This window comes from Squalius cephalus (assembly GCF_949319135.1).
Source record: "Squalius cephalus genome assembly, chromosome: 7".
Classification (NCBI taxonomy): domain Eukaryota; kingdom Metazoa; phylum Chordata; class Actinopteri; order Cypriniformes; family Leuciscidae; genus Squalius; species Squalius cephalus.
Window position 1 is genome coordinate 33,884,785 of NC_137128.1, and position 13,619 is coordinate 33,898,403.

At 37.4% G+C, this 13,619-nt stretch overlaps 1 protein-coding gene across 2 annotated transcripts; it reads left to right on the plus strand.

The window, feature by feature from the left end:
• Window positions 1-245: 245 nt before the first annotated feature.
• pak2a (p21 protein (Cdc42/Rac)-activated kinase 2a) lies at window positions 246-13,470 on the plus strand. 2 transcript variants are annotated; one of them, XM_079875810.1, is made up of 14 exons: window positions 246-649; window positions 6,775-7,007; window positions 8,630-8,733; window positions 8,993-9,137; window positions 9,219-9,340; window positions 9,504-9,639; window positions 9,750-9,813; window positions 9,970-10,018; window positions 11,000-11,112; window positions 11,212-11,329; window positions 11,416-11,515; window positions 11,593-11,789; window positions 11,934-12,071; window positions 12,856-13,470. In XM_079875810.1, the coding sequence occupies exons 2-14, from the start codon at window positions 6,821-6,823 to the stop codon at window positions 12,940-12,942; spliced, it is 1,560 nt and encodes a 519-aa protein (XP_079731936.1). In that variant the 5' UTR covers window positions 246-649; window positions 6,775-6,820; the 3' UTR covers window positions 12,943-13,470. The 2 variants fall into 2 exon arrangements, with proteins under 2 accessions (XP_079731936.1, XP_079731935.1); XM_079875809.1 differs by lacking the exon at window positions 246-649 and adding an exon at window positions 3,413-3,903.
• The last annotated feature ends 149 nt before the right edge of the window (window positions 13,471-13,619 follow it).

Below are 13,619 nucleotides of genomic sequence, written 5' to 3' on the forward strand. Positions count from 1 at the left end.
CACCATTGTTGCTTTTTATGTCTTGTCAAAGCCATTTAATCTTGTATCGTACTATCTATAAAAAAGTTAAAGTTCTAAATAACGTATGACTCTCGTAGGATTTAACTGAAACACTTACGTTGGCATACCGGTGAGTGACTCGTAGAATAAAATAATTTGGCAGAATCCGATAAGTGTAGGGAAATGTAGTTTTCGAGTACGCCACCTTAGCGCAGTGCAATAAGATCTAAACTACATTTCCCGTCATGCAATAGCTGTCGGAACTCATGGACGGAACCCATTTGCAAACAGTAGTAGTTTTGAGGTTGCAGAAAACTTCTTATTACAATCAACATTTCGCGCAATTTAATAATTTTTATTTAGATTTTTATGAATAATAGATTAGTTTAAAAACTCTCCAACCTAAAAAGCTACGTTTAGTGAAGTACAAACATTGGGCTGGGTCGACAGTTCCGCTTCCCCTCCGCCATAGCAGACAGATCCCGGGTCCAAGAGAAGTAGTTAACTAAAAAAAAAACTTAGAAGCACGTCGACAAGGCGTCCAAAATCATAATCTCTGGGGAGATATTCTCATTATACTTGCAGCGAAATACATTTATGAACGTGAAAAGGCGGAGCTAAAACTTTGAAGAGGTTTGCGGGAGTTCTGGTGAGTTGAAAATGCTAAACTAGTCTAATCCTGATATTTGCTCTGCGAACAGTACGCAGATCACTTGAGATTTAAAAAGTGTAAGTTAGGCTATTTTTTGATGGTTTGTCATTGCGCCTTTGTTTTTATAACTCATTGATAGTCTTGTTTTTGATCATGCAGGGCTGTTTGCTTCTACGATTAACGTTAGATGTATTCTGGCTTGTTTCCCCCCACAAAGAAATATGAATTAAATCAAGTGGATAATAGTCAGCAGAACCAAAGCGAAACAAGCCTTTTTCCAGAAAGTTCAGAAATGGTTTTTATTTACACATTAGTTGTAGTTTTATTAGTGTTTGTTGAAATGTGCATGTGTGACACTTAGGCTAAGTCTCATCTTTTGGGGGGCATTTCTATCGTCTTCTATCATTTCTATCTATTTTAGCATGATTGTCATGCGATGATTATATTTTCTTAATGGGACATTAAGTAGATGTTTGGACTAAATAGCACCATGTAAGTCACCATGCACCTTCGTTGAATGGGAAAAGAGGCAAGAAAGGTGGCTGAGGCTGATAGCTCCCTTAGAGAATCTGGCCTAACATTTATTTTTATGTTCCACAGAAGAAATAAAGTTCAAATTATGACGTAATGTTAATTTAATTGATGACAAGCAATAATTTAGTGGTTAGAAAGCTTGTTTCTTCTCTCTGGACCAATGAATTCATGCCTTCATTCTCCAATAGCCTGGAAGGAGGATGGCAGCAAGGCTCGTTTCAGGAAGTCTTGCTCAGTATTTCCTTTTATAGAAGCTGCAAATACAAAAGGCCCTTGCTCTGTCTTCCTGTAAACAGTTCCTCTACACAACCACACATCTGTAAAAGAGAGGCGTGCTCTGATATCTTTGTTTTGGTCCAGTTGGTCAGATGAAGTGGAAGTGTGTGTCCCATAGTGGTCGGGGCTAGTAAGATCAGGAAATGCTTGTTATCCATCCACCAATCAGAAACTGAGGGGATGTGAGTAATAGGAAGTTGAGGCACTGTACTGTTGGTTTTTTGTCTTCAGTGTCTCTAGTGCATGAAGATTGTAATCGGCACTATCAGAGGTTACATAGCTAGAATTTTCTGAATTGGAAAAAATGCATCAGAAATGATATGTGATAGAGTCAAGTTACTGAACTTGTATCAGTGCATCATGTCTGTTGGTTTATCGGTGATTAGTGAATAGGGATGTTCTTGCATTTATATGGAGGAGTCCGAGTCTGACCCACATTGCATGCATAGTCACTGGCACCTTATGTTTACTTTTGGCCAGCGAGCCTGCAACTGTGAAAAAGAAATATGCTCGTTAGTTTAGGCCTGGCACGGCTCAAATCAAAGAGGCTCGGGGGAGCAGACGGGAATGTCCACACTCCCGCTTCCCATGAGCTTTCTCTGGCATTTTCCTATCACTTCCCCTTTTCGTCACACAAACTGAGAGGACAGCTTGCAGCCTTTGGCTGAATTCATACTTATGCATGCTGTAGATGGAAAAGGAGTATCTTTATAATGCTATGTTATTGGAGAAAATCTTGTAATTTGTAACAAAGTGCAACTTTCTGTGATATTACTGTACATTTTGCAGATGCTTTTATCTAACAGAACTTACGATACATTTTAAGGTTTGCATTTTTATCGTTAATGGGTTCATGTGTTCCCTGGAAATCAAATCCATGTCTTTGTTGTGTCTAGCACCAAGATCTTTTTGAGCAACTGGAATGTGTATATATATATATATATATATATCCAATATACACTCTAGTTCAAAAGTTTGGGGTTGGTAATACTTTTTTTAAAGAAAGAAATTACTTAAAATACCTTCATACAATACAAGAAGTAGGCTAACATTCGTGATGCAAATTTCTTATTTATAAATGTTGGCTATAGGCTAGTTTATTTAACAGGACATTATATAATTCAATGATGTGCTTGCTACTTTAAACTGCATTGTATGTCTTTCATTTATTTTCAGAGTACTCTTCATTATTAAGACATTAACAATACAATAGTCAATAATAGGATCTATTAAACAGAAATATTGTGTTATAACTGCTTAACTACATTTTACTGCTGAAGCCGCTGCTATTTTGAGTGTTCTGCATGACGTTGCAGCAATCAGTTGGTACATGTCGGAGCTCTTAGAAAATTTCGAAAATAGGTTTACAAGTTGGAATTTCATAATTACTGAAGTTCCGACATGGCGTGAATGCACCTATGTCATAAATACAAAAAAAATACAAAATTTGTGACAACAATAATCGGGTCCCCTTTGGTTTTGTGGACATCCAGTTTGTCTACATCTTTACAGTGACAGTTTTTCCTGCATGCAACAATGAACCCATGCAGTGCAAGCCTTGAGGTCCGATTTACAGACCAATCGTTCTTAAGAAGATTCACGAAACATTCTTCAACTCTTCTCAATCACTTCTCTTTATCAAATGTAAATGATTTTGTAATTTATGAAAAAATTTTTTTTTTTAAAGTAGTTTGTTTTAATGAAGCCTTGAGATTGTATGGCTTGGCAGAAATGGTTATGGAATCAGTATCTCGAGGCTGTAAGATTCACAAGCGCTAGACTAACCATTTTTGATGCAGAAACATAAAACACTGGCTCCAAGTTGGGGAAAAAATACCTCATGAAATGAACCATGCAGAAGTGCGTTTGAGCCTATAAAACACTGGAGAGAGTCACACCCATCTCCAAATCACTGTCATCATTACTGAAAGGCAAGTTAAGACTTGATCCCAGATAAAATTCCTTGAGGAAAAATGGAAAACGTATTACTGAAATCTGCAAGAGTCTGTGTAGCATTGCTCAATATTGAATGCTTTAAACGAGATCTTTCTTTTCAGATCCTCTTCCATAGGTATGTAGGGGTGAAAGTGCTCTCTATTCAAGCTCCTAAAACACCTCCCATAATCCTGATTCATTTGTGATTGTTGTTTAACGGCGGTGGTTCCTCAGAGCGAGAGTCAGTGGTGTGTAAAGGTATGTCCGGTCAAATATCTCTGCTGTAGGGCCTTATATCAAGCCTGAAGGGTGGAACATTACTATAGTAATGTGCAGCACAAAGGCATGACTGCACTCGCAGCGTTTCATCCTGCTGTGGAATGAAACATGCCTGCATCAACACGCCTCTCTCTCGGCTCACTTTAGTGGAAACACAGGGAGAAAAGAGACTTGTGGACACCGGAGCCAGGGACATCAGCTGGATCTTTCCATCGGGGTTCTTCAGGGTGAGATAGTGTTATAGTGATGGCACTGGAATCTAATTGCATCCTTTTTCCTTGATCTTTTTGAGTTTTAGTGTTGATTATGCCCCCTTCTTACATGCTGAAATTTATGGTGGTGGCTTGAAAAAAATCTCTTTAAACTGATTGTGCTCCAGAAGTACTGAATTGAATTAATTAAGACTTTTGCTGTTTGACTTGATGTATTTATGGTGTCTTTCTGCATTCAGATTGAATCAGGGATTTCTATCTCAAGCTCATGGTTTTTGTTTTGCATAGGGTTTTTCATTAGATTGGTGTCACAATGCATGTTATGTATACAGTTTCTGAGATTTTTCTCACACTGCCTGCTCTGATCTTAATTCTGCCCATGTTTTTTTTCTAGGGAATCAGGAACTGGCTCACAAGTGTTACTCTAAGATCATGCAATACTTGTGTAATAGTTCTCAACTCTTTGTTTCTCATTTCTCAACTCTTCAGAAATATCTTTGTTATAGTTCAGGTAAAATTGTTTCAGATCAAACTCTAAAGCGTGTAATCCATGGCTGCGTGGAGCAATCGCTCATTAGAACATAAAAATGAGTCATTCTCAGAATCATTAAACCCAAAAACACATTCTCTTTTGTCTTTCTGCAGTTGTTATCAGTCAGGTAAAAGTCCTTTGTTGTGTTAAAACAATGCACAGTCAAACTGTGCTGTCAAACAGGAAGACATTGTGGTTACGTTGAGGTTGAGTTGCGCATGATTTGCTGTGTTGACCTCACTTAGGTGAGACAGGATTTTACCTTATATGGACATGTTGATGACAGTGGATGCAGACAGCCGCATGATGGCACTGATTTCTAACCAGACTTGACTGGTGATGAAAACATCTTTGTACCATTTGAGGCCACACTCACCTGATGAGGTTTTCTATTAAGCTATCGAACAAAATTTTCTTCCTTACTAGAAGAAATTTAAAGTGTTTATAGATAAAGATTCAGGCCTGGGAGAAATACACTGTTATATTCACCTCTTTTTCAAAATTTAGTGATTTAATCTGAATTTTAAGGCATCGGAATTGTGCTTCCAACAGTCAAATTTTGAAACAAAGTCTCTGTAAATAAACTTGGGTTATCAAACTCTCTGTGCTGTTTGGAAAGTCACCTCTTGATATTTCAGCTGAACAAATTTTACATATTGCTAATAAACATATTGCTAATAGATGCTGAATCATTCAAAACATATCATCGATTTCAGTCAATGATTTCGGCCTTTTTCTTCCCTTTTTTTTTTTTTTTTTTGGTTTCCCAAAATTCAGGGCGTCACTAAGAGAATTGTTTTCAATTCCATTCAAATGTACTTTCTTTGCAGAGCACTTTTCACAATAAATATTGTTCAGAGGCAGTTTGACAGACCTTAAAGGAGTAGTTCACTTTAAAATGAAAATTACCCCATGATTTACTCACCCTCAAGCTATCCTAGGTGAATATGACTTCCTTCTTTCAGGCGAACACAATCAGAGTTATATTAATAAACACCCTGACACTTCCGAGCTTGATAATAGCAGTGGATTGCAACCATCAGTTTGAAGCTCAAAAAAGTGCATCCATCCATCATAAAAGAACTCCACTAGGCTCCGGGGGGTTTAATAAAGGCCTTCTGAAGCAAAGTGATGAGTTTGTGTAAGAAAAATATTCATATTTAACACATTACAAAGTAAAATTCTAGCTCTGATTGTATTCATCTGAAAGAAGAAAGTCATATACATTAGGATGGCTTGAGGGTGAGTAGCCTAAATCATGGGGTAATTTTAATTTTAAAGTGAACTACTCCTTTAAAATACATAACATAAAAATAAAAATACTCTCAAATTGTCCTTAGAACCTTTTTGTGACCCCAACTGGAGATCCCCAGAAATCCAATCAGCATTGTATCATATCCTTCACAGAGAAGGCAAACTCGTAATCCATTGTGACTACCTCAGTGAAAATACTGGCAGACTGAGGCAAGAAAAATGTTTAGACGATATATTTAATTCAGTACTGAAAGTATTTATTTTGTCCTTGTATGTGCCATGTATCGAGTCGAGTTTCTCGTATACTTCACATGAGGAGCACTATTTGTGTGTTTGCTGCCCATGTAGAGGACAGCAAATCAGTTATTATTAGGTTCCATTTTGGTTAAGATTCTATCATAGACAGTTGACAGCAAGGTAGCAAAGCTCACTAGATTTTTTAATTGAGCTCATGTCAGACAGCCATCCTGAGCAAGACATCCTGTTGTGCAGACTTGCTCTTTGAATTGAAAACCTCAGCACTTTCATTTGAACTCATGACTTGCTAGAACTCTCTAGGATAGCGATGCTAAGCTAGCTCACAGCTGCTAGACAGTGAAGTCTCCAAAAAGTATCAGTGACTTTCACACAGGGGTGGACATTGTTTGCACTTCTCAAAAAACAGTCAGCTAGCAGAACTTGAGACACAGTCTCTCTCTGTCCATGCTAACTTGTTGACTGTCTGGTTTTGTAGCACAGTAGCAGTGTTATGCTTTAGCAGCACTATTTTAGCAGACTCTTGGTGTGGCCATTGTGGTGGTAGCAAAGCTTTTATAAAAGGTCTGTACAATAAAATTCAGAAATTGTTCCTCTGAGATTTTACTGAAATAGTTACATTGTTTTTATGTCCATTTTGAGCAGCACATTATTGGACGACCAGCCTTGGCCGGTTTGCTTATTTTGCTTGTATTCTTCTAGTGAGAGTCACAGATGAAACTGATGTGCACTGATACAATCTCTTGCAAAAATAGCCATACAAATGTCCCGTTATCTGTCATTCTCTCCATTTGGAACAATTCATTTATCAGCTAAGATGTTTGTTTCTCTGCCGCCCTCTGCAGGTTGACCTCTGAAACCCAACAACCCCTCTGAGTGCGTTTCCCTGTCATGTCTGACAACGGAGAGCTGGAGGACAAACCCCCTGCCCCCCCAGTCAGAATGAGCAGCACATTTAGCACCGGCATCAAGGACAGTATGTCAACAAACCCCAGCTCTAAACCCCTGCCCTCCGTCCCTGAGGAGAAGAGGGACAAGCCCCGCAACAAGATCATATCCATATTCTCAGCAGAGAAAGGTATGGGGTCAATACAAAACAGCATTTGTGTTGAATACCATAGAAAATACTCACGACTCAAAAAAATTACTTAATAAAGCACTTCGATTATTTCTTCTTTTATTATATTGTTATTTATTGTTATTCAAAGTTGTCATTTTTGCAGTAGAATTGTGGTTATAAGCAGATGAACTTGTAATTAATCTTTATCTGTGGAAAAATGTATCCTTTTTAATTTAATTTAGTTAATCAGTTATTATTATTTATTTTTTAAATATGCATAGTCCCAACCTGTATACAAATTTCCAATTATAAAGATTTATTGTGGGCTTTTCTCAGCAAATAATTTTTTTAGTGATTATTTTGATGAAATATTGGAATATTATTTAATTTATTTAACTGAACTTGAACTTTGTTGCAGTTGTGTTTGATCACTTAATTTCACATAATTTTTTTATCATTCTAATGAAACAGCCACAAATGCTGAATTACTCACAATTAAATAACGAATTAAATGCGTGGGGTAACGCTTGTGGGGTAAGTGTTTTTTGGATATTTTAATTTAAGTCTTTAAGTCGCAAAAAATTTACTTGACTTGGACTCGTGAACAATTGACTTGAGACTTTACTTGGACTTGAAGACAGAGACTTGTGAAAAACACAAGTCATTTTGATAGGCATTCCCAATTTTTTCTTTCTTTACTACCCCACAGGACAATATAACACCACATTTTACTATTCATTCCTCATTCATTCATTCATTCATTCACTATCAATATGTCCTGCAGCAGCAAATATAGGCCTATAATATAACCACACCAAGCCAGCGTTTTTATATTTGCGTGTGAAGCATCTAAATGCACACGTATTCGTCACCCATTGGAAAAGTGCTGTTATATAGATGAACAACAAACATTGAAAATATCATCAAGTCTTACCTTGTGATAATGGATTTTTGTCATTTAATTTGAAAAGCAAACAATTAATCCAAGAGGATCAAGAGGCTTGCTTTCTGTTCATTTTCTAGAAGTACAGTTTTCCATGTTCTTTTTTTTTTTTTTGCAAGAATTTACTATCATATGCATATAATATCCAAATTTAGCAAGTTAACTTGCATCTGGACTGAACTGACACTTCCATACACATTTTATGACCCTGTCTGGCTCAGTTCCACAGATCGGTTTGTTGAGTCAGGGTGTGTTATTATATTCCCTTTATGCCTTATCACAAACCACACACAGACGAGAATGTTGTTCTTAGTGTTGTTTACTGTAACACTTGTCTATACACAGGGGTTTTGTAACTAACCACCGGCGCTTACTGGAAGACCGTTTACTTTCATTGTTAATGCCATACTATGACCCAAGTTTTTGCTTCTTTTTTTAAGGAAAAAACTGACTTGCAAGTATTTTATGTGGTCAGCAGCACAAATTGTTTCCACAAATGGTGACAATAGAGTTCAACTTGTATTGAACTCGGCACATTCCTTTAATTGTCTTTTCTTTTGTATGTTGTAATTCATCACATTTTTGTACACAGTGGCTCATCCCGACTTAGGTTCATTTATTGTAAAATTGTCCACTGGAATCTGTCATTTTGCCAGTGACCAGACTCATCTAACCAGAACCATCTTTTCTGTTGAAGGACGGAAAAAAGACAAGGATAAGGAGCGTCCAGAGATTTCTAACCCTTCAGACTTTGAGCACACCATACATGTGGGCTTCGATTCAGTCACGGGGGAGTTTACTGTGAGTGAGACATACTCAAATACTCCTCTGGTGCAATTTACCCATGCTGCCCCTGACCTGTCTTAATCCATCAAATGCTGGAAGGAATTTCCAATTCAATTGCCTAGTTTGAATTGTGTGACCATTTGTCTCCTGGCTGTCATAGTCCACTGATTTGATTTGCCTCCTGAATTTTAATTAATCAAATTATTAGATGGGCCCTTACTCACTTTCTTTTTTGCGTTCCTTTTTCTTTATCTTTCTCCTTTCTCTGTCTCAGGGCATGCCAGAGCAGTGGGCTCGGCTGCTGCAGACCTCCAACATCACGAAATCTGAGCAGAAGAAAAACCCTCAGGCTGTGCTGGATGTGCTCAAATTCTACGACTCCACAGGCAACAGCAGGCAGAAATATCTCAGTTTTACAGGTATATGAGTGCATGAACAAACACCCACTCCAACTGTATTCAAGTTTATCCTCTACTGAATTTGTTCCCCTTTTATTTCAGATAAAGATGGACCACCAGCAAAAAAAGGCTCAGAGCAATCACCAGTCAAGGACCCTGATGATGATGACGATGATGAAGCCCCGCCCCCAGTTGTAGCACCACGTCCAAATCATACCATATCTGTGAGTGAACAGGAACTTTGCAGTCTCATCACACAGTTTCTGTCATATTATGTTTATATAGATTCAGATTTTTGATTTAGGCAGTATTCGTTATTTTTTTCAGTTTGTACTTCATGGTTTTTGAGTGATCGCCATATTGTTGATGTCTTTGTTGTCTGGATAGGTATACACTCGTTCGGTCATCGATCCCATTCCTGCACCTGCTGCCGCTATGGAGACAGATGGATCCAAAGCTGCTGACAAACAGAAGAAGGGCAGCAAGGGCAAGATGACCGATGAGGAGATTATGGAGAAACTTAGTATGTTTTTGATGGTTTCTAATCATTGCAGATGCTCAACACAACATTACTATTCTTATATGCACTGTAGCAAGTTGTCAGAATGCTAACTGTCTTGTGATTGATTTAAGGGACCATTGTCAGTATTGGAGACCCCAAGAAAAAATACACAAGATATGAAAAAATTGGACAAGGGTAAGTATATTTAATGATTTATTGTCAATTTTGAAGTTTTACTTTCTATCTGTCAGTCTGTATCACAAAAACAGTTGATTGTTCTTTATTTTATAGTTGATTCTATTTATTTATTAGAATATAAGATTGCTTCAGTTGAATGTTGTCTCTTTACAGTGCGTCTGGTACGGTGTACACAGCCATTGACGTTGCAACTGGCCAAGAGGTATTTTGTGCTCTTCAATTTAGAAAAAAAAGTAAATTCAACAAATTACATGATATGTTGTATAATCAATCAAATGATTTGCTCATATCGGTATTTGCTGAGAAAAGCCCTTGAACAAATCCTCATAATGGAATATAAATACAGGTTGGGGCAGTTAATTTACACTACTACAAAAGTGTGGGATCAGTACAATATACTTTTTAAAACAGGGTTTCTCAAACTCGGTCCTGGAGGGCCACTGTCCTGCACAGTTTAGCTCCAACCCTGATCAAACACACCTGAGCAAGCTAATCAATGTCTTCAGGATCACTAGAAACTCACAGCTAGGTGTGTTTGATCAGGGTTGGAGCTAAACTGTGCAGGACAGTGGCCCTCCAGGACCGAGTTGTTAATTGTTAAAAAAAAGATGTTAATTATTTTATTCAGTAAGGATGCATTAAACCGATCAAAAGTAACAGTAAAGACATGTATAATCTTGTAAAAGATTTATAGTTCAAATAAATGCTTTTCGTTTTTATTCATCAAAGAATCCTGGAAATGAGCATCATGGTTTCCACAAAACAATTTACATATTTACATAGCAAATCAGCATATTAGAATGATTTCCAATAGATCATGTGACTGAAGACTGGAGTAATGATGCTGAAAATTCAATGCCAGGAATGAATTACATTTTAAGATATATTAAAACAGTTATTTTAAATTGTAATAATAATTCACAATATTACTGTTTTTACTATAGTTTTGATCAAATAAATGCAGCCTTGGTGAACAAAAAATACTTTTTTCAAAAACATTAAAAAAAATCTTAATTACCACAAATGTTTGATAGTAGTGTATTAATTATAATTAATCACACTGAATTACCAGTAAATGGACCACTAATTTTTTTCTGAACAATTTAACTGTTTGAATTACATTTTGGCCTTCCTCAATTAGTTGAAATAGGCCAAGTCAACTGACAGTGATGTGTTTTCATAGGTGGCCATTAAGCAGATTAACCTACAGAAGCAGCCCAAGAAGGAGCTGATCATCAATGAGATCCTGGTGATGAAGGAGATGAAGAACCCCAACATTGTCAACTTCGTAGACAGGTAGTTACAGCCTTTAAAGAAATGTTATTTTGTGCATATGTTTCCAATCCAGCCATCTATTGTAGCATCTGCTTTCTGTTTTCTTGCGTATGTGTGTAGCTTCTTGGTTGGAGATGAGCTTTTTGTGGTGATGGAGTACCTTGCTGGAGGCTCTCTGACTGATGTGGTCACAGAAACCTGCATGGATGAGGCACAAATTGCTGCTGTCTGCAGAGAGGTACAGTATTTCTGGCATAGTTGTGAGATCTGAAGTGTTTGTTTTCCCCATCACTGCCTAAACATTGTGGTCTGACTCCTTCACAGTGTTTGCAAGCTCTAGAGTTCCTTCATTTGAACCAGGTCATCCATCGAGACATCAAAAGTGACAATGTTCTATTAGGAATGGATGGATCTGTCAAGCTAAGTGAGTTCATGATCCCACTGTCAAGTCCTGGCTTCATCTCAGCACATTTTGTATAAATTGTTTCCTCTTTTTTTCAGCCGATTTTGGGTTCTGTGCTCAAATCACCCCTGAGCAAAGTAAGAGGAGCACCATGGTAGGAACTCCCTACTGGATGGCCCCTGAGGTGGTCACACGTAAAGCCTACGGTCCCAAAGTGGACATATGGTCTCTGGGTATCATGGCCATCGAGATGGTAGAGGGTGAACCTCCTTATCTCAATGAGAATCCTCTGAGGGTGAGCCAATCTTGTCCTGTACTTTTATTACTCCATCACCAATTCATTTGTAAAGTCTTTTTGTAGTTAATGATGATGGCTCAAGTGAACTGTTTAACTTTAAAGAAAAGATTAATTGCATTAATGGATAATGTTCGTCTCCAGGCGCTGTACCTCATCGCTACTAATGGCACCCCAGAACTCCAGAACCCAGAGAAGCTGTCACCCATTTTTAGAGACTTCCTAAACCGCTGCCTCGAGATGGATGTGGAGAAGAGAGGTGGAGGAAAAGAACTCTTGCAAGTAAGGAGCAAAACTGAAGATTTGTTTGTTTACAACTCTATTTGAACAGACCAGGTTTTCCCAAATGAGGGTTCAGGGTTTGTTGATGTAAACCTAATAATTAATCAAATTGAATTGAATGAATAAATGGATAAGTAGGGCTGCACAATTTATTATTAATTTATTATTAACACGCATACAGCAGCTTGGTTCAAAGTAAATGCCGCTTCTCACAAAATGCATGTGCTTCGAGTTTAACATGCATTTAGGACTGCGATGTGCGCTAGGTTCTCTTTATACTAATTTGCAAAATTTCCAAGATTTTTGTATACAGAAGTTTATAGAATTTCTCCTGTATTCAACCAAAATAAAAGTTTTAAGTTTATGTTTTAAGCTCGAGGGTTTGAACGTTGAAAGTGAAGAATTAAACAGTAGTATCGTAACTTGTAGTGTAAAATCTAATTATTTGTATAATTATCAAATAATCATTTTTTTACTTTGCATTACTATTGTAATCTACCAATTTGTTTTTTATGAAGTTAATATTAATAATAATTTAATTTAATTATAATATTTTTTAAATAAAAACATGTGACCATTAGCAGTCATCAGAGAACTGTGAATATGCAAATTTGTTATTAAATTATCAAGAGGAACATCTTGTGAATATTTTAAATCTAAGAGGTTTAGCTGACAAGTTTGGAAACCCCTGGAATAGACTATGGAGGTTTTAGAGAAGTGATGATGTTGATGACTATGTAATCTTCTAGAAAATGTACTAATGTCCTTAATTTGTCTCATGCAGCATCCGTTCCTCAAGCTGGCGAAGCCTCTTTCCAGCCTCACTCCCCTTATACTTGCTTCCAAGGAGGCAATGAAGAGTAACCGCTAGCCCTTTGTCACTGCGCCAATGCCCAGATTCCTTCTCACGACCAGTTCCTGTGAGAACCTCTATCACTCCGGCAGAGTCCCCTTCTAGTCTCGTGAAGGACCTTTGCTATTCAGCCCCGAAGACCTCAGTCATCTCCACCTGGGCGACTAACTTGCACAATCACCATGTCTTGCCTCCTCACACCAAACTCTCCTTTAATGTGCCTGAAGGGGCTACAAAACCAGAGGAGCCACTGACTGTGTTTTCTACCGATGTCTGTCATTTCATGCGTTTTATGTAAACGGTTTGACACCATTGCATCGGTCAGTGTGTACCTGAACATTTTAATGCATTTCTGTCCGAATTTTCTTGTATTTTATTAGTTTTAAGTATTGTTGAGCTCTGGCCTAACAAAGTACTTTTTTATCTTCCAGAGTGTAATACTTGAATTTATCCCATCCTCTCATATTGACCTGTCCCTTGTGCCTACGACCTATTTGCCTTCACTTGTCTCAACAAAATAGAACAATTTTGCTATGTGAAATTAAATGAACCATTTCTGTTTTTAAATTTTTATGGCAAAACCTAAAGTTTATTAAAGCGTTTTGTATATTATGTATTTTGGTTAGCATACAGAAATGGGGGGGGGGAAAGAACAAGAATCAGGACCTTTTTGACTAGCTGTTTTATATTTATGT

Coding starts and splice junctions, on each gene's coding strand:
- pak2a (XM_079875810.1), top strand. CDS start 6,821: ATGTCTGACAACGGAGAGCTGGAGGACAAACCCCCTGCCCCCCCAGTC. Junction 9,814..9,969: donor TATGAAAAAATTGGACAAGG/GTAAGTATATTT, acceptor GTCTCTTTACAG/TGCGTCTGGTACGGTGTACA. Junction 11,790..11,933: donor TCAATGAGAATCCTCTGAGG/GTGAGCCAATCT, acceptor GTTCGTCTCCAG/GCGCTGTACCTCATCGCTAC.